The sequence below is a fragment of the Pseudopodoces humilis genome, chromosome 1 (genome assembly GCF_049639895.1).
Source record: "Pseudopodoces humilis isolate 2021_Gansu_Grassland_sample_001 chromosome 1, ASM4963989v1, whole genome shotgun sequence".
NCBI lineage: Eukaryota > Metazoa > Chordata > Aves > Passeriformes > Paridae > Pseudopodoces > Pseudopodoces humilis.
The window spans coordinates 59,304,372-59,325,025 of NC_142200.1; the positions used below are offsets into that span (position 1 = coordinate 59,304,372).

The following is a 20,654-nucleotide window of genomic DNA, read 5'->3' on the forward strand; positions in this document are numbered from 1 at the left end:
GATAATTTCAATTATTTGTATAAACAGGAAGAGTATCTGAGATACTGTTTCTAAAAGTACATTGTTTGCTAGCAATTCAAAAATTAGAACACAATTTCAGTTGTTGTTTTTAATTCCCAAGGTACTAGTGTTCTTCCACAGCTGGTAATACAATTTCTCCAGAAATTGGAGAGAAAACTCTAGAGAGCTCAGATAGTTTTGTGAGGAAGGCAGTCAGAAGGGAGGAATCTGGGAAAGTGATCATGGGAAGAGATCCTGGGAGTTTGAAGTTAGCAAGGCCACGTGACTGTGTGTAAATAAGCCCTTTATTGGAAGTGTGGTAGAGATTTGCTGGCTCACATCCACTGCAGAAGGGTACATTCATGGAGCCATCTCCCGAGATCTCAGTGGCATAGGTGCATGCAGTCTTACAAGAGGTCCTCTCAAATTTCAGAGATGCAGTTAATATTTGTTTCTGTTCTGCCAAGCAGCCTACAATGTGCTCATGGAAAAGTAGGCAAAACAAGGAGGTGGTGTGCTAGAATGGAAAGTCTGTGGAAGATATGTGTGAGAGGAGGTAATACTAACAGCTATTCCTCTGTAAAGGCCACAAGGGAAGCGTAAGGCCGGAGAGCCACGTTGTGCTTGTGGGGCCAGAGGTGGTGAGAGGCAGAAAATGTACTTCTGCCAAAGCTGAACTGCTTCCATGAAATATAGGAAATGGGGCTCAGGCTGGGGAGTTGAGATATCTCCTCTAGCAATGACATGTGCACTGCTGCTGTAGCAGACTGTGTAGTGGCTGAGATGTTAAGCAGAGATTAAGCCTAATATTTTGTAAAAGAGCACACTGGCCTATTTAAATTAATGGTTTGACCCATTTTGCTTTGTATGCGATCTAGAAAGTTCACTTGGCAAGAAGCCTTTCATCTGTGCACTTCCTAAACAGGCTAGAAAACAGAAGGTTTTCAAATAAAAGTGTGTGTGGGGCTGTTAGTCATGCTGTTAAAGCAAATGGGAAGCATCTCTATCCCTCTGCCTTTATCCCCAGCAACCGAGCTGCTGATGGATCATGCCAAGCTGACAGTAAGTTATAGCAAAGACTGGCTTATGGTCGTCAGCACAAGCTCTGCGGGGCCATCTGGGGGCATTTTCTTGTCTGGGAAGGAAAATGAAATCATTCCGTTCCCGGCTGTTGGAGAAGTATTTGAAGCATTCCAGTCCTTGCACAGGAACCTCAAAACTTGCCCTGTGCTGTTTTGCATTGTTGCCCTGGGCCGAGGCAGCTCTCAGCTTGTCTGTGTTCATCCCCTCAGTGCACTGGCTGTGGCTGTGCAGCTGCTGAGTGACAGAGGTCTTCATCAGCCGTGTTTGCTGTCCTCCGTTCTGATCTTCTTTAGCACAGGAGTTGCTGTTTATGCTAAGTGGAACTTCCAGTCACACCACCCAAAAAAAAATCAGGAAACAGACCAAAATGCATGTGAATATATCTTAACAAGAGAAATGGGTTATGTCTGGAAATGAAACCAGGACTACTGATCTGCTATCCCCCAAATGCAAGAGCTGCTTCAACTCTTTCTTATGTGAGGTGTTGTTTCAGGTTTGGGGGATGGATGGACAGCTGTTGAGGAGTGCAGTTCCAAGGCTGCCCAGCTGTCTACCTCTTGCACAGTCCACTGCAGTTTTGGCTGAAAAAATTCAGCACCTCCCCAGCCATTTGCCATCAAATCAGTTGCATTTAATTTATTGGTAACTCTGAAAGTAGTGTCTGACCTTTTGATGCAGCAACGCTTTGCCTGCTCATTAGTGTCAGAGTAAGTCTGCTCAGGTGGCAAGCTACTTCTGGCTGATCTAGAAACTATTGTGTCATTTACTGATGGTTGCCAAATGTGGAAGTGGAAACCTGCAATAGCTGGAGGTATCTTTTTTTCCCAACAATGTACATGTCAATAAAACCAGAGCTCTGTTGCCCAGCAAGTGCTATCACTGCCCACTCTGTAGTCTTCAAATCCTTTTCTGGTCTTGAGAGCATGGGTAATAGCTGTCATGTCAAACCTGTCATAGCCTTGAGCATGTGAGTAGTGGTGTAATGATCCTTGTGACTGCTTTGAGAATATGAATTCAGCACATGCAAGTCTGTGCACTGAACTTTTCATACATAAAAACTAACAAATGTTTGCCTTAAACAGTTCATGACTTGTCTGAAATGTTAATGCCAACTATGTCTTTTCTGGCTGATATAAAATTGATACTACTAAACCTTATTAACAATTCTGTTAATGAGTGGCAATCCATAACAGCTTGCTGACTGACACTGCAGAATTTGAAGCCACTACATTTGAAGTCACTAGGCTACAAGACTAGCAAGTTAATGGAAGTATATGGGTATCACTAAAGCCAGCACGTACAACTCTACCACAAAAGGAGCCCATCTTTATAGAAGTTTAGTGATTTTAAATTAACTTTTGAGAAAACCTTTGGGTCAACTTTTAAGCAAAAAGTCTGACAATGCTGAGCTATGTTAAGAGGTTTGGAATAGGTGATGCATCCATTTGCTGTAGCAAAACTCTCTTTCTCGCTGTGCAAACTTTCAGAAGGCTTCAGTCAAGACAAGAAAGATAACTTTCTTCGAAAAAGAACAAACTCGAGTGCTGTGTCTGGGTATTTGCACTCTTAAGGAAACGTACTCCTTTTTTTGGGAATGCGAAGATTGGAAAGCTAATATCACTTAACTTTCCACCTCTTCTCAATGTGTCTAAAGTCCAGGGAAGTCATGCATTTGCTACAGATATGGCCAACACTGACATGATGTTTTTGTTTTTTGAAGAAGGGCTGTATTCTCCAAGGCTCATTTTCCTAGGGAAGTTTGGTGAGCTGTGTGGTGATGTCCAGAAGCATAGATTCCCAGTAACATGCCACTAACAAATGAACTGAGGAAGTGTATTTTGTATCAAAAATAAAAGCCAGAACAAGGGATAGACTATTCCTGGTATTGTCATTAACTGTGCAATGTTGGACAAAGTAATTAAGTCTTATATGAGTCACTCATGATCTCTGCAGAGGTGAGATTTTAATAGTTCCTTGTTTTACAACTGGGGATCAAAGAGTTAATGCTTGGACAATTTCAATAACCATCCTGTGTGCAGCCTGCACTTTTAGTGGGAAAAATTAATTATCTCCCTGGTTCTGTTCAAAGTCATTTGAACAAAATCTAGATTTAGAAGAAGTTCTGAATGTATGAGGGAGGGAGGGTAAAAAACATTCCCTTCTGGTGCTAAATCAAATCAGATCTTTAAAGGATTCATAAGCTTGAAAAACTATTTTGTTGTCATTTCTTTTGTTCACTAAAGTAATTTTTGTTTTGTTTTGTGTTGATAGATGACTCCTAAATCAAAAAGGAAAAGCATACACAGTAGAATGCTCCGGCCAGTGTCCCGAGCTTTTGGTAAGTGAGAATTCCTTAAAACCATTTTGTATCTTTGCTTGCCTGAGGTGGTTCTAGATGGTTCTTGATTGAAAAGCACAGGTGATTCTCCCTCCCTCTGGATTGCATTCGTGGCCCACAGTGGCTGCTTTGTTTTGGGACTCTGCTAATGTGTTTGATAGTAAATAGTTGCTCGCAGTGCTCCGTCTGCTCACAAAGATGTTGTAGCTAAGTTCCCTGAATGTGCTTATAATTATTTGCCACCAAAAAGAAGAATGGCATTGTCTTTTGTTCTAAGTATCATGTTAAATCTAATTAGAAAGTTTTGATTTCTCTTAGAAATGGAATTTGATCTAGATAAAGCACTGGAAGAAGTACCTATCCATATAGAAGACCCACCATTTCCTTCCAGCAGGCCAGACAAACGAACTTCTGGATTCATTTCAGAGCTGCCATCAGAAGAAGGAAGGAAACTGGAACACTTTACAAAATTAAGGCCCAAAAGGAATAAAAAGCAGCAGCCCAGTCAAGCAGCAGTAAGTCTACATTTAAACATTGCTGGCAATGCTGTGTGTTGATTGCTTTTTGCCTTGAGTCGAGTCTTGCAGTGTAATGAGGACAATGGTTGAAGGTGTAAAAGCCATAAGCAACTACTTAATTTTTCTTCTAGTATTCATGTCTTTCAGTGTGCTATCCTTATTACAAGCTTTTTGTCTTTTTTGACACAGCCTAAATCCAGGATATGTTTTATCCTTTCTTATTTTGCTTTTGTTCTTTTTTTCATGGAAGCAGTTTCTGGAGGTGCTTGGAGCTTTCACAGGAAATGCACAGAATATCATGAGACTTTTCAATTGTATTTCAAGGGTTTGTTAAGTCTTAATCCTTTTTTCTGCCTGCGTTAAGATGTGGTAACTTGGCATGAATTCTTCTTTCTATCAGCTCTCAGAGGAGCTGCTCTGTGACACCCAGCTTCCCACAGCTCCTAAACTGAAGATGGTGTTTGGGCCAGCAAATCTGCATAGTCACAGATCTGCTTTTCATGCTGGAGCCTGTCTTAGAAAGGCAAAACAGAAGAGCACTGTCTGTTCACGAAAGGCATTGGTGTGAACTCAATATACGTGCGTGGAGTTCCCACAGTTCCATTTCCTTGGCACACCGCATCAGCAAAGATTTATTTCTGTGATGGTGTGTCCTCAGGGTATGTAAGGACAGATCTGGAGGAGTTAGAGATATCTCACAGCAACAGAGCACAGCTGATATGATAAGTAGCCCTATCAAGGGGCAGCCGCTGCCTCTCTGTGTTAGGCTGTCTCGTAATAAGTGCCTGTGGCCTCTTCTGCTTCCTGAGGATTTCCAATTGAGAGGATCCTTGAAAATTTCCCTAATGCTGAGAAAGATATCAGGCAGTGGAGCGCTGTTTTGTACCACTTGGAAAGGGAGAAACATTAAGGCAAAGAGAATATTCAAGCCAACTTTCCATTCCCTTGTGCTTCACTGGGAAAGTTAGAGGTAGCAAAAGAATGGATTTGTCTCCCTGTAGTGAAAACACATCTGTGTTTACTTCTCCCAGTTCCATTGCTGCAGAACACACATGTTTTCCCAGTTGCTTCCTAACTCAGTGCATCCTGTGCCATCAGCACAGGGAGGTGGAAGGAGTGGGGGCATGGGAGGGGCAAGTGCTTCCCTACCAGGCATGGAATTAGGGTATATGTTATCTGCTTTAACAGAAACAAAAAGGTCACTCTTTGTAGAGGAGATGTCTTACTTCCCATGATAGTGCAGTGTTGTAGGAATGCTCATCCATATTGAATTAATCAGGAAACTGAGAGTTTATTTAGTTGCAGAAATTGAAAGGAGCTTTTTTTAAGCTAAACTCGTTTGTCCCTGTCTTGTTTTTATGAACCATTTAGTTCCTTACTAGTTCTGACCTCAAAATGAGTCCAAACAAATTTTTGAAAGACTTAAGATGTTTGTTTTGATGCTTCTGGAAACTAACAGCCAGTTTTGGAGGTCAGAGTCATGAGTGGACTGTGGCATTGCTTGCAGGGTTGATTTGCTGCTGGTTTTGCCACTTAAAGAGTACAGAAAGCAGTGCTTAGGGAAAGCACTTGAAATGTGAGAGGCAAAGTCTTGACCTTTTCTGCTGCTTAAAGCAGCTCTGTTGAGTTGTTTGCTGTTCCCATTATTTGTATTTAGTAATTCAAGGGGTCTCAGATGGTCACAGTTGTACTTTTCTGGTTTTGCTGGAAAACAGATTTGTTCTTCAGAAGCTGAAAAATGTAAGAAAAGAAAGGAGAAAATAGAGAAAAAAGAGAAACAAACTTTTAACTTGAGTTAGGTGGGCAGGCAGAAGAAAGATTTATAGTTTTGCCTGAGTTTCTACTGGAATGAGTGTTTAGAGAGGGGGAAAATGAGAGGGGAAAAAAGAAAAACTCAAAACCGTCCACTCCTAAGTAGCTTTAACTTTGAAGAAAAATGATAAAAGTTGTTTATCATTTAGATTTTTGTGACATCTTAACCTCATTAATTCTTCCTTCATATGTGAAGATTTAGTACAGCAAAAGAGAGGAATCTCTAATGATTGTGATTCATCTTACTTATTTCTGCTTCAAAGACAGTTTTTTCCTTAACAAAGAAACATGCTTACTTTTAGACTAAGTCAAAAAAGAGATAAAAAGGACAAATGAAGACTTAACACTTATTTTTTTTTAGAGTTAGGAGGGTAAAACACAAAATAAACCAGAGCTCAGTCTTACAGTAAATGTTAACACTAAAAAGTGTTACAATAAACAGCTGTAAGAATGTCCTGTGCTGTCACCCTGAAAACTAAAGCCTTCTGATGTTTTCATAGTTTTAGTTACTTCCCCATGAAAGTTCAATGAACATAAGTTGTTTATCACATTCCTTCTAAGAAGCGTCTTTTGATGGACAATTTCACATGACCAGTGTGCTTGGGAAGGTGGTAACTTAATTATCCAGTCCCTGGTCATTGTCCAGAATCTATAAATACTGGAGTCAGAGAATAAAGCTGCTTCTTTCCTGTTCTGACACTGAGAGGCATTCGTGTGGATCATTTTGTGTCCTTTAGCGACACTGTGCCTTGAGGATCTTATTAGACCCTCAATATTTCTGTACAACTTTCATTAAGTTTTGGGAACTTTCTGCTGTTTCAGATGCAAATTGTTTTCTATTTATGAGGTAGATCATCTCATTTGCTTTAGATCATTGGCTCCTGCAATTAGGTCCCCTTCAGGAGGTGCTCTTGCTTTTGATACTTTCATATTTATCCCTACTATCTGGAGGACTCCAGTATCAATATGAAGTTGTTTCTCTTTTCTGTTATGATGTGTCATTCACTTTTATTTTGTGTTTTGGTGGGGTTTGTGACTGAGACCAACCCAAGAGGTGGCATGTGCACTCCTGCCTAGTGTCAGATGTTCCAGTTAAATGAGTTCTCTACAGAACATACCAAAGGTGGCAGAATTATAAATCTGATAAATTATTTTGCCAATTTAAAATAGAACTGTTCTTTATAGATAATCTGTTGCCAGTTTGACTGGCAACAAAGTGATTGTTACCAGGTGGGCTCCTTTCACATCAGTATTACATTGCCACAGCAGGTATCAATGAAATATTAACTATTATCTTTGATAGCAAAAATGACAGGGTTCAGGGGTGGAAAGTAAAAAGAGTTTCATGGCTCTGTCAAAGCATTGGTTCATATGAAGCCCATTTTCCTGACTTAATGAGACCAGGTTTGATATTAATAGCAGCTTTTAAGAGTATTGAAGCATAGAAAAGAATTTGTATTCCACATCAGAAGAAAAGTTGGGATTACTCTTAAGTTGTGGTGGCAACTAGAAGATTCCTTGATTTGAATTGTTTCAAATTACAAACCCTGTTATGCTGTGTCCTGGTCCCTAGCACTACCCAGCATACAACTGGGTTGGGTGTTGGGGAGTCCTCTGTAGTCATCTAAAAGGCTTCCTTGTGGCATTTAAATTGAAGGAAATCTCTTTAGTGGTAACAGAGCTTTTCCACATCAAAGCCACATATAGGAGCTAGTCCACATGAGAACTTCTCCCAGGAGACTGCTTGTTTCATCTTGAGGAGGCTGCAGAGTCACCAGCTAATCTTCACAGGGCCTTTGTGGTTGGCAGGTATATCAAAGCCAGCCTGGTTTATATGCTTGAGGTCACCCATATTCAAAATGTGGGCATTGAAACCAAAGATGTGGAGCAGGCTTGCTGTTTTCAGACATTAAGCAAAAGTCTGTGTTTGGTTCCAAAAGTGGAACACCTGCTTCTGTATTTAGAGTCTCTGCTTTTGGAAGTGCTAGACTGAATGAATTATAAAAGGCTCTGTTGGCCTGCTGGAACTGTTTCTAAATTTCTTAAGTCCAAAATCCAAAACATAGGTTTTTCTTTAAGTAATGGCACAACTGGCTGTTGAATACTTTCTCTTCAGGATTTACTCTGATCAGGATTTATTTTTTTCTGGGTTTTTTTTGCTTGTCTGACTGACCTAGTGCTCTATTCTCTTAAGCCCAAGGCATTTGATTCCTGGTCTCATGCATTGCAGCATCCAGTTTGTCACTGGTGTTTGGGGTTACTTTGCATTTGACGTAATGAATCAGCAGGCCTGGCTAAAGGGGGAATTCCAGTGGTGATTCTGTTGTCTGCACTGAGTTTTGGTTGGCACACATAATCTTTATAATGTCCTAACTCTTAATTATTATCACTGAAGTAAACATGCTTAGATTGTTATATAACAGCAGAGTTTTACCTTCTGTCAGGTGTCTGCAGGAGTACCACCAGAAGGGGATCAGAATGGCCTCATGGGGAGAGTGGATGAAGGTGTGGATGAATTTTTCACTAAGAAAGTGACAAAAATGGATTCAAAGTAAGTAAAAAAATTATTTAGAAGTTATTTGAGAAAAAAAGGCCATCCTGATAACTGGGCAAGCAACACTTTCAAGCTGTGTTTGACTCCTGTTCCAAATATCCAGGGTTGCTGTTGTCAAAGTCAGAAAATACCTTAGTCAAGATACTGTGAATTCAATTACCTGCCCTTAAAAGTGATTACTTTGAAATAAATTGCTTTACTCCCATGTTGGATGCATTCATGACTAGTGTGTATTTTTAGAATTCAGTTTACTTCATTTTACCCTTCAGCTTGTTAGAGCTGAAGCAGATCTTCGTATTGGTTGTGAGTCTCCCCAGAGCTCGTTGTACACATGAGTGTTTCTCTCTAGTGAGGAGTGCTGTTGGGTACAGTGTTTTCATAGATGACAGTAGACTTATGCTGGTTTTGAAATATGTTACAGATGTGTTTCACCAATTTGTAGTATTCCAGGTTTAAGCAAAATATTAATCTGAAAGATGTCTCCTTCTTTATATAAGGGTTATAGAACTCATGCAGTTGCTTTGGAGCTGGCTGTATATTTACAGAACCATGCATGTAGATGTTCTTGAATTCATGCATGTTTGTGTATGTGCAAACACAGAGTATTTTCATTAGTAAATAAGAAAGCTAGGGTGATTTTCCAGGCAATTTGGAATGACTCTGTGCTGTATGTGTCATCCATCAAAACAGTAAGCGTTCACTGGTAGATAGCTATGCCAGGAAAAGCAAATGTTCTAAAGTCACTGTGAGTTATAGATACCTATAGTGGCACATGAAACCATGTGTGATATACTGTGTGGAGGCATGAAATTATGGTAGCTTTGAAAAATGTCCTAAGCAGGTTAAGTTCAGGGTGCTCCCAGGCATGCATTCTCCTGTGCGTCCCTTGGGTGCCTGCCAGCTGCTCATTTCAGATGTCCCTGTGAACTTGCCCCATCCCTGTTTACCCTTCCCTGGCCATGCTCTTTGCTGAGGATCTTTATTTGGAACATCAGTGGTTCTCTTTCCAGTTTGGATGCTTTTATGTGAATGTGTATGTGCTCAGCCTTGCCCTAAAGTGTGAGTACTCTGCTCAGAAGATGCCTCTAGAAAATCATAGTGGCAGTTGGGTTCTTTAGGGATTGGTTTTGCTTGTTTGCTCTTTTGGGTTTTGTGGGGGTTTTTTTGTTTGTTTTATTTAAGGATGAGCATCTGCACTATAAAAGTGACCTCCGTATTCTTTACTGAGGAAGTGTCTGTGCTAGCTAGTTCCTATTTCAAACAGGGACCTTAAGGAACAAGATCTCCCAAAAGCTGTGTTAAACATGTGCCTAGATCAGTTCTCCTTTTAGTAATGGGCAGGTACAAACCACAGGCAGTGTGCTCTGAAAACAGAGCAGAATGAAATCAGATGTTGTGTTGGGCTGACCCTGTGACCACCATAGCTGCTTTATCACTCCCCTCCTGCTGGACAGAGGAGAAAAATTATGAGAGGCTTTTGGATTGAGATAAGGGAAGGGAGAGATGTCTTGCCAGTTACTGTCGTGGGGAAAACAGACCCAACTTGGGGGAAAATAAATTTAATACATTACCATTTAAATCAGACTATGATAATGAGAAATAAACCAAATCTTAAAAAAAACTCTCCCCACCACTCCCTCTTTCCAGAGTTCAACTTCACTCCTGATTTTCTCTACCTTCTCCTTCCCAGTGGCACACAGGGACAGGGAATTGTAGCCGCCATCACTTCATCACACATTCTCTGCTGCTCCTTCCTCTTCAGCAGGACTCCTTACACAGAAGGCACTCCTCCTTCCTCTTCAGCAGGACTCCTTACACAGAAGGCACTCCTGTAGACACCCTGCTACCAAAACCTGGATATGCAAACCCAATATACACATGCATAGACAGCTTGGTTAGACCTGTCCAGTGTTAGAAACAGCTGGACCCCCAGTGCAGATGAAACAACTGCACAAAGCAGCACAGGAATCCCCAAGATAGTATGATCAACGCTAGTTGCCTTGTTTTTAATATGGAGACACCAGGTAATGATTGGGCCCAGGGCAATATATGGGTCATGCAAAAGATTAGCTTTGCCTGGAAGCAGTTGTTCAATGCTATTTAAAAAAGGGAGGAGGAGAGTGGAGAAAAGTTTGAAATGTCTGTGTCTTTTTTTAGGAGACCATCAACTAAAAGTTCAGATGGCAGCGAGCACAGTGAAGCAGGTGATGAGAAGAAGAAAAGGGACTCGAGGAAGAGTGGTTTCCTTAACTTAATCAAATCGAGAGGCTCCAAATCTGAACGCCCCCAGACTGTGTCGGTGGCAGAGGAGCCCTCCTCGCCCAAGGTCGCTGCAAAAAGTCCAGCTTTAGACACAAGCAAGAAGGAGGCAAAGCCTGCAGAGCAGAACGGTGGTGCAGAGCGATCTGAGGAATTAAAGACACCAGACTCACTGGAGGAGGTGCAGACAGATGATGTGGCAAAAGCTGAGAGGGGTGACAGCAAGGGAAGCCCCCAGGGAGGCCGGAGGTACGGTGTGCAAGTGATGGGCAGTGGACTTCTCGCAGAAATGAAAGCCAAGCAGGAGAAGAGAGCAGCCTCTGCTCAAAAGGTGAAGGCAATTTGATTTCTTTTGAGTTGTTAAAAAAAGAAGCAAAAACTGTGTGTCTTCAGGAGAGATGGGTTGGGCCTGCAAGGGTTGGTGGCTGGGGCTTGACACATCAGTCCTGCTTTCCAAAGGGATTGTGGTGCTCCTGTAAGAGGTTTTGCTCTCTGCTGTGGTTGTTGAACACAAACAGCCTGGCCAAGGCACAGACATGTGGAGCAGGAGTTGCACCCTTAAGCCTGTGCTTTCACTGCCCTTGGGGAGGGCGTGATGCCTGCCCTCGCACTTGATGTCAGACCATCACAAACACAGAAGAGGACATGTAATTGTTTGCACATACCACAGAATAACTCGGGGCCAACTAGTAAGCCCAGCTCAGTATCTCCATTCTATATGATGTGTGGTTTGTTCACAGTGCATACTGGAATTGCTTCAGAAAAGGTAAAACTAGGACAGGCTTCTTATTGTGTGCCCCTTGCACACCAGTACCTCAGGTGTGTGGCAGAGTTAACTACAGTGGTGGCTGGCTGTACTCTCCTCTTTCAGAAAATGATGTAGACAGATGGAGAGGTCTGCTGTATATTAAATTATAAATTCCATGCAGAGAAGTAAATATGGATACCAGTCACTGTTTACAATATTCGGCATGTACTTTTCTTGTTGCACTTTTTGATTTTTATGTCCTTCTGTATCACAGCTAATTATTTTTATGCCTTTGATTTATATATTTTGTATACTAACAGTGAAAGAAAATAACATGTTAAAAAATTATTTCAGATTGTCTGTCCAGATTCCCTTTGCTCTCTGTAATTTTCTCTTCTGTGATGTGCTGATCCTGGGCAGGAACTCTGCTTCAGTCTGCAGATGTACAGAGGGAAATATCCTTGTATTTCTCCAAAGCATTCTGTGGTGGCCTGTTTTGCCTGATGCCCATTTGCCACTGGTCTTCCCATTATTATCCTCTGCTTCCTGCCAGCTGCAATTGGCATATTTCACAAGTACCAAAGAATCAGCCTTTTTTCACTTCTCTCCTTCTATTCCATGTGCAGGGCGCTCAGATGTTCTCCATTTGCCATCACTGCCCCCTGTAATGTAAAAGCTGTTACCTTACAACAAAGTTCATTTCCTGCTTTGTTGTGTTTTCCTTCCTTTAACACATATAGAGTTGTCTTGCCATGGCCAAGCAAGGCACCCAAAGTCCATTTTTACCTTTCTTCATAGTCTTACAGTACTTCCCATGGTGTGTGAGCTGTTCCTGCAGACACCAGAGTCTTGTCATAAGCAGATTCAAATTAATGCAGTTGTCTATGGATCATTAAAGGGATCCTCAGTGCAAAAACGATTTTTCTAAAGAGTGACCGATTCCCTCCTTTCTCATTGGTATTAAGTAATGTCCATGAATAGTTTAATTGATTTCTAAAGCATCAAGTTTTCAAATAAAATGCCATATGAGGTTAAATAAGAGTATTATGCCCTGCCTGTAGTTTATAAAATACCAAGGTATTCTAGATTACATGAATTTTTACAAGTGCATAATTGTGTATGCTTCGTGCTCTTTGGGTTCTTAACATTTGTTATCTACAGTGAGTCAAATCTGGAAGGACATGACTGAGGTAGAATATTAGCATATATAAATTTTTTTGTGAGTGGGGAAAGTAAAAGTTCTCTTCAATTGGTGAGCTTTCGTAACATTAATTGGAAACTTTAATTTCATCCATCAGAAGGAAAAGTTCTTGTTGCCCATTTCAAGGTTTTGGGGTGTTTTTTTACCACACTTAAACTTATTTATTGTCTGGAAAGGTTAGTCCTCTTATTTCAGGTTTAAATTAGAAGAAAATAATATTCTTGATCTTATTTTTTGTACAATTTTATATGTATGGAATGCAAAACCATGTCTTTACACATATATAAAAGAGTGACAATAAAACTTAACTAAAATAGGAATCTGTAACAGCAGAGTACTGAGTTACCTATCCTTAATGTTGCTAAGAGGACATAAAATTGAACTGCTGTTCAAAAGCATTTTTCACATACGTCATCACAACATCAAATAATTTAGGTTTTCACTTTTATTCGTGATACTCATGAAGGTGGAAATCATCCAGTATCCTGACACTTGAGCTGCAGAAGTCAGCATCCCACTGCTACACTGTTTAGCATGATTATGATATCAAGTTCTGTAACATCTTCAAATTTATCAGAATTTCAGTATGACAGAAAATTTTCCTGTAAGGTACAGATGGCTGCTTACATTCTGAGCTATTTTACGTGAAAACAAAGCCAGAAGGAATTTACTATTTCATTCATACCCTACCACAGTCTTGTTACAGATAAAAGTCATGAGCAGGTGCAGAGTAGATGGAAAGATGGTAAATGCATTTTTGTTTTCTTTTGCTTGGAATACAACGTGGGAATTGGCACTAATGGTAGAGTCAAGTATTTGCAGATCAATGTTGCCTCAGGGTAGAAATAAATAGATCTTCTTGCTCCATCTAGTGTTACATGCTGGATTTTTAAATACCTGGAGCAAGGCCTACGAGGAAACCATCCTTCATAGCCTGTTTATTCCCTCTCAGCGGCACCAAACTCTGCAGTGTTTCCCAGCCTTGCACAAATTCCTATTAAAAATACAGCCTGTGCATTATTTATCTACATGATGAATTCACCTGCACTGATCTGACTTCTCATGATAAATTTTTGCAGCCAATGTTTAGTGTTGTCTGGGGGCCATAAGCTGTTTGTAATGTGTGTACAATAGGTAGCCAAAATGCTCACATCCTAATTTCATTTTTAAGTACTACACTAATAGGTGCCAGCACTGGCTTTTCTGCTTGTCTTGATATATGGTCAGATTTCCCCAATAGTCCCATAAATAGAGAGGGAGGAAGGAACTACAGTGAAATTCATTTCATACAGTCATGCAGCTCTCCTAAGTCATTTACTGTAGCTAAGTGTTATGCGTCTTTCTTCAGTATTTAATAAGAAAATTAGTTTCTCAGTGAAAGTTCATGAGAATTCCCTGAAAAGATTGTTGCAAAAAAGGGTGTTTTTTCCAAGGTACAGAAGAAAAATCCAGCAGAAGTAGAGTGGTATTCCCTTTAAAAATATATAGCCAAGACAGTCTTATAGAAAAATGTGTAACTTTAGGAGGTGAATATTTGATAATTTACTCAAAATATCAATGTCAGTCAAGAAATGGGAATAAAAACTATATTTCTGCCCAGTGGCACAAAGTCCTAATGTTTCTGCTATCTTTGGAGGTGACTTTGTTTTGTCTGTATGGACACCTTAGATAAATATTCTGGCCCTACAAGTCACAGCATTTCTAGAGTTCATCCGTCCAGAAGACTTAATTGTATCAGGGTAGTTTTACAGTACAGGAAGCTTAATGATGATTTTAATAGCACCCTCCTTAATGCAGTGTGCCATTTTAAGTGTTCACCTGTTTGTAGAGGAGAGGTTGGGTGATGATAGCATTACCCTGCTAGGTCCTATACAGGAATGGTAAACACTCAGCATCTCCATTCTCTTTGTTTTATTAAACAGAGGCTTTGTTTTAGGAGCTGTGAAATTACATGAGAAAAGTGGAGGTATCAGTAAATCTGTAAGGTCAGCTACACTGTCTTTTGCCTCACTCTCCAAAATCATCTTTTCTTGAAATGCCTGGGAAAGGCACACAGCCAGCATGGATATTTAGAGATAATTTATTTATGCTTATATTTTAAATACTATTTTCACTGTAAAAACATCCGTTTTTCTGTAGTTAGGTGGTAGTTGTAGTAGGTATGTACTCCTGCTACTTGTAACCATTTTCTTCCTTCTTACATTTCCCATTGTCCTATTTTTAGCTACATGCTACACTTCGCAGTCTTTCAGATCATAACCCCCAAAGGACAGTGATCATGTTTATACGGTGTGGCACATGGTGGAGTTTTCTGAATGCTATGGGAGGGACAGTCAAAATTGGTGTTGGAGTAGTAGCAGTGACCTGAACACATCAGTGTGACTTAAGTGTGGGTATATAACCAAATGCAGGGGTCATCAGAACAAATTATTTGCTTTAAGTTATTTGCCGCACTAACTGTCTTGAAATAGCAAATAAAGATCAAGATTGAAGTTGCCTGCTTGCAGAAGTCTATCCCTACTTTTATACTTTAAAAAAAGCCCTCACTTTTATCTCTAGTCTTATCTTTATAAGGCTTTCTCTCTTAGTGTATCCTGCACCTACTTCTATGTGCTTTTTTGGAATCCTTTCATTTGTCCATCTGCCTAAGCTTTGCTAGCAGGTAAGGCAGTAAACGGAGGCTGGTTATTTTACAAGTGCTGCATAACTAAGCTTCTCCTGATAAATACACAGGTTTCAAGCTCACTTATTTATGACATGACAAAACTCTCTGCAGTTGTTTTTTTTTGTTTGTTTGTTTTTTGTTTTTGAGGCCAAGACTTTAGGAAACCTATTTTTGACAATAGAAGATGGGCAAAATATCAGCACATAAACCAGACATTCTTTTTCTTTTGAGCTACTGAGTACCCAGAGCTGCTTGTGGTGGGTAGCTTTAAACACTTTTCAGTAAGATCTGTTGGTTTTTAGAGGAATCCTGTAAATATGTAAGCACTGCTACTTGTGTAGTTGCTTATCTAAAACGAAAAGTTATTATTCCATGTAGAGCATAAGATAATTCACCAGTCATATTCAAAATCCAGGTCTCCAGAAAAAGAGTTTTATTTCAAACAAGAAGATTTTAGATATAGAGATATCTTTGGAGAAAAAGGCTACTTCAAGCTAGCACCTACAGTTTCAACTCCTGTGCATTAGGAGACCTGTCAGATAGGAGGCAGTGTGTCATTGTGTCTCTGATAGGCATGTGGCAGTATTAGCTACAAATCAGAGTAGTTTTCTTCCCACTTAGCTCTCCAAGATCTGAAGCAGAGAGAGATTGCACCATTTCTTGCTATCACTGATTTCTCTGCCTCGTGGCTTCCAAATTAGAGGGTTTTTCTTAACAGGATGACTGAGTAGTATTAATTTGAGAAATATTACTAATCTGAGAGCTTTTCTCACTCTTTCAGAAACTTGGGAATGACACAACTCCCAGAGAGTCTTTTGACACAGCAATGAGCTCAGAACGACTGGATGGAAGTGGTACAGGTACAGTATAAGTTTTCTGGTATAAACTTTCTAGAAAATGCAAAATGCCTGATGTCCAAAATCTCACTTCCCTCTTCAGATTGAAAGTCTACAGTTGGTTAAGCAAAGTAGGAGCTTACACTGAGTGAAGAGGATTAGAAACAAGCTCACTTTTTGTGCTACGGATGGCCCTTTTCATGTACTCAGCTCTAGGGCTGAGTGCACTTTTTACTCTTCTTGCACAGAAAGTACTTGGTGCATGTGCCTGGGCACGCCTTTGAAAGAAGACTGGCTTTTAATGGGATCAGCAAAGCTGAAGCTCAACCCAAGAGCCAGCAGAAATTCCTGTGCACAAAGAAGTGGAAGTGTTCAACATATCTGAGGACTGAAATATGACCAGTTTTCAAGGTTTAAGTCTGCTTGTACTAACTTGAGTAGTGCTGACTTTCAGCTGACTGTAGTGCTGTCTGTCTGTCAGCAGTCCTGAGTCATGGTCAATGGCAGCTGGCTCTTCCCAGGATTTAACCAGTCTGATCTAAGCCAGGCCTGTTTGCAAAGCTGTGAAGGCGTCTGGATACTGGTCATATGCACAGAGCAGCTCTCCACTGTGTACCAAATGGTGTTCAGCTTTGCAGTGCTTACAGCACTGATTCCCTCTGCCCTTTGTCTTTCCATGCCTTTGTCAAGCCGCAGTCCTGGGCCCTGACATGGCAGTGCCACACTGCAGCCACCTGAGGACAAGGTTGACAGACTGGTTTCCATGCATACTTTGGGGTCTGGTCAATGAAGGCTTCAAAGGGGATTCAGCTCTGGTGGTTTGAGTTTACTACATGAAAGGAGTGGTGTGAACTAGGAAATCCAGGTCTTATTTCTCAGCAGCAGTGCTATCCTGCAAGCCTGGTACACAGGATTGCTAAAACATACAGAAGCAAGGCTGGAAAAACATGCCAAAATCAAAATCCAAATGTGGCCATCTTGATTGAGCACTTCAAATATCAATTTTGAAGTTTTATATCTTTCTAAAGCTTTTTTTGAAAAGCATATTCAAAGCATGCCATAATCTATAAATCAGTGCTTTTTAAGCCTGCTTGTCTTTTGAGGAGGACCTTGTGGACTGTATGTGTCCCCTAATGACAGCTCTTATGAGGTCAGAGGAGGAAGGATAGTCTGCACTTCGGGCATTGGAGTAGCTGAGGGTATATGACCTCAACTCTTCTCTGGTCTTTGTCTCTGTATGTGACACATTCACCCCCACCACACTGCACTGTGCTTGCCCCTTCCTTTTGGCCTCCAGCTGTCAGTTGTTTCCTTACCTCTCTTGCTTGAGAGCTCCCCAAGGCTCCTTTTCATTGTTGCAACTACAGTTTGTCTTTGGCTTGGGCTAATTTATTTTAAATTACTGTGTTCTAATAATGTTAGAAGGCCTGAGGTCAGGACGACAAGAAAGAAAGTTAATGGAAAATTGCTGAATATGGTTACAGGAGAACTGTAGTTAGTGGTGCAGAAGGAGAATAAGTCTTGGGAGTTTTATTCCTTGCTTTGTGTCTGGATGTTGCCTGCTTTTTTTTTATGCACGCATTCACAGGTGCAGGCAGTGTCCTGGTGTTTCACTTGCAGCAAGAAAGTATTTCATGCATGCAGACACAAACTCTCTCCCTGTCACGCACTCACGCTCATCTATATGCACCACACAGCTGTCTGCTTTGCCAGAGTTTAACTCCAGCTGGGCTGGAAAACAGCTACATAGGCTGGAAAAACATACTGGAGATCGGCTTGCAACAAACTGTATAAACACTCCCCCTCCCTCCCCCTGCCATTAAAATGTCTGTACTCAGCACTTCCATGTTCAGTAGGCTTTCTGAATGGGAATAGCAGGTAGGTAGGTCAAGTCAGCATCTGTGAGCACACACTTGGTTTTGCCAAATACCAAAGCTACCAGTGTCCATTTCAGTTAGCCTGTAATTCTCTTCTGAGAACAAAGATGTAAAAACTGTTGAAAGTCCCAGGCTAACATAAGAGTTCCAAGATTACCATTGAAATTGCTTCAATATAATATAATATAAGCCTTCAACCTCCTGAAAGCTGCGGAGTAGGAAAGTAGAGCAGGCTTTTTGCTTGTTAGCAACCTGGAGTCCAGCAGGCTTTCTACCAGCTTGCACAGCTAGATGGGACTGACTTACTACTTAGAAGTCACAGTAAATTGATCTCTAAATACCTTGGTCTTTGTTTGGGATAAACAGCATGTTGGTAACCCTACTAATGTGTGGAAACTGTAAGCCATGTACAGTGTTATTAGACAAATCAAAATACTATATAAAGAATACTTTGATCTGGGCTGAGTTTCAAAATCTCTTCTAGAGCTTGCTAAAAGCAACAAATAAAAAGATGTAGCCTGCTGGTCACACACTTGGGATTTATTTTCTGGGCCAGGATTTCTCTGTTGGTCTTGGAAACCCAACCTTTTGTCTGTAGAGACACAAAAACAGTCAAGAGCTGCTTTTTCCACTGATCCATCACTGTTTTCTCAGCAGGTAGACTGTGCCATCTGCTCCTAGAAATATGAACAAGGAATAAGGTCCAGCTAGCCATCATCCCAAATATATTAAAAAGGGCAACATGCAATTGCTGTCTTGGGCAATTGAATCACAAATCTTAGCACATGTCAAAATTAGGAGGTTTAGATGCTTTGCTTGCAGTGATTTTGAATAAGACATTAGAGATCCTCTTACACATAACAGTGCATTTGTTAGCTTGTGGTAGTGTTTTCCACACCACTATACCTGTGCATGCAGCCTTCTGTGCTGCAGCAGACTTGATTTTATGTGTTTATTTATTTCAGTGCCTAAACAACAGCAGACCCTTCCAGAGAGTCGGTTTGCATCGAATAAAGGTGACTCCATCTCAGCATCATCAGAAAAAAATTCAAAAGCTGAACCAAAGGCAGAAGCTGGTGCAAAGGCAAGAAGTTCTTCCAATACACCAACTAGTCCAAAGCCCCCACTGCAATCAACAAAGCCCAGCCTGGCAGGACGACCCACAGTGCCACAGAAACCACGCTCTGCCTCTCGTGCTGGTGAGAAGCTCTTCTGGGCAGTTGTTATCCTCACCTCTGGGTGCTGTTTGTGTGGGCTATGGAGGAGACATCCATTGCTACATCCTGAACAGAAGTTAAATGGAGAGGGACAGGTTCTTCATTGCCTTGCTCTTGACTCACAGTCTTCTTTTCCACCTCCTTTTGCCCTAATTCAAATAGACGTATTAAAATGGTCTAATCTGTGGTCCTCAACAGTAAAGTGTGAGAAGCAGTAGTGGCAGTGGCAGAGCTGTTTTGAGTTAGCCTGCTTTCACAGAAAAGGTGAGCACAGAAAGCTACTTCAGCATCAAAGCCCTGTTGTAATAGCATTGTAAAAAGTACATGTGTTTTCTCTAAACACCTGACTATATAGTAAAGTCCTTGGGGTTTTGTGGCAGGCTGTTCTTAGCCCCTCAAGCAAGTGCCCGTTATTCTTAATAACTTGCACAAACCAGCTGTCTCTTACTTTTCCCTTGTTTAGCCTTTGTTTATTTCCTTTCCTTATTGCTTTTGACTGAAAATAATTATAACTGTGCTTTTATAACCCTGCAAGACTGCCTCCTGCTCAGATATTATCTTAAGGTTTCCAGTAGTGGGAAATGGTTCGGCACTTGTCTGTTTGCTGTTTGATAGGCCAGTGTCACGACCTCCTCTTCCCAAAGTATAGCCACTGCAGTTGAGGGGAATTAAAAGCCAGTTACAGATTTCCCAAGTATCCACAGCAAATACAGCTCATTAACTGACAGGGAATGAAAAATATGAGCATGGCCATCTGTAAGAGCTTGCAGCCTTCTTGACTTTTCCCATAATCACTGTTGACTTTAGAATGATGCAATTTGTGGTAAGGATGAGGAGTCAAAGGGATGTTACAGCCTCTCCCCTGCCCTTGATGTGAAACCTGAGCATTCCTTAGTCTCTGCACTCCAGTGGGCAGAATGTCATTCACACACAAATCACCGTCAGGTTTTAGGTAGATTTACATTTATTTTATTGACAATCTTAGAAATGGTCATCGAAGTGAGGGATGTTGAGTAAGATGCTCATGAAGATGAATGCAACAGGAAAGCATAGATTATTTAGTGATGCTTAATCTGTAAAATAGGCAGTCAGAAAGACCTGAGCTGTCTGTTTCTGCCAGCTCCTATTTCCTGCAGAGAGAGCATACTATGGATTTAACACGAGGGAGTAATTAATACTTACCCATAATAAGCCAGCTCTTTGGTCAATAGTAAAAGCAACACAGCTCTGTTGCAGTCTAACTTCTGTCATAGTACTTGTAGTAACCCACTGCCTAAGGATACCCAGGCAATGTGATGAAGAAAACCAAGCAATCATCCTTTCTGTGCTCTTGCTCTTGCTGTTGCTTCCAGCAGTGTGGCCACAGAAATAGTAGCAAATTTTTTGCTGAGTAATCTGGGTACAAAGGAGCACAGCTCAGATGTCCACAAATGGTCAAAGACTGAAAGTCTGTATCTAGTTGTGTTTGCCAATCACTGTCCTCCTCTTTGTGGTGGTATAGAGCTTCCCCCAGCAAGTGGCCTCACAAATGTATCAAATGCAATGG

The 20,654-nt window shown here is 40.9% G+C and overlaps 1 protein-coding gene across 2 annotated transcripts in view; it reads left to right on the forward strand.

Annotated features, from left to right (window-relative positions):
* The window catches only part of CARMIL1 (capping protein regulator and myosin 1 linker 1), a 192,895-nt gene that overhangs the window by 165,213 nt on the left and 7,028 nt on the right, over positions 1-20,654 (forward strand). For both annotated transcript variants that reach the window (XM_014257166.2, XM_014257158.2), the window contains exons 30-35: positions 3,355-3,421; positions 3,740-3,936; positions 8,196-8,302; positions 10,463-10,895; positions 15,960-16,038; positions 18,857-19,090. In XM_014257166.2, coding sequence (XP_014112641.1) covers positions 3,355-3,421; positions 3,740-3,936; positions 8,196-8,302; positions 10,463-10,895; positions 15,960-16,038; positions 18,857-19,090 — 1,117 coding nt within the window. The remainder of the gene's footprint in view (positions 1-3,354; positions 3,422-3,739; positions 3,937-8,195; positions 8,303-10,462; positions 10,896-15,959; positions 16,039-18,856; positions 19,091-20,654) is intronic.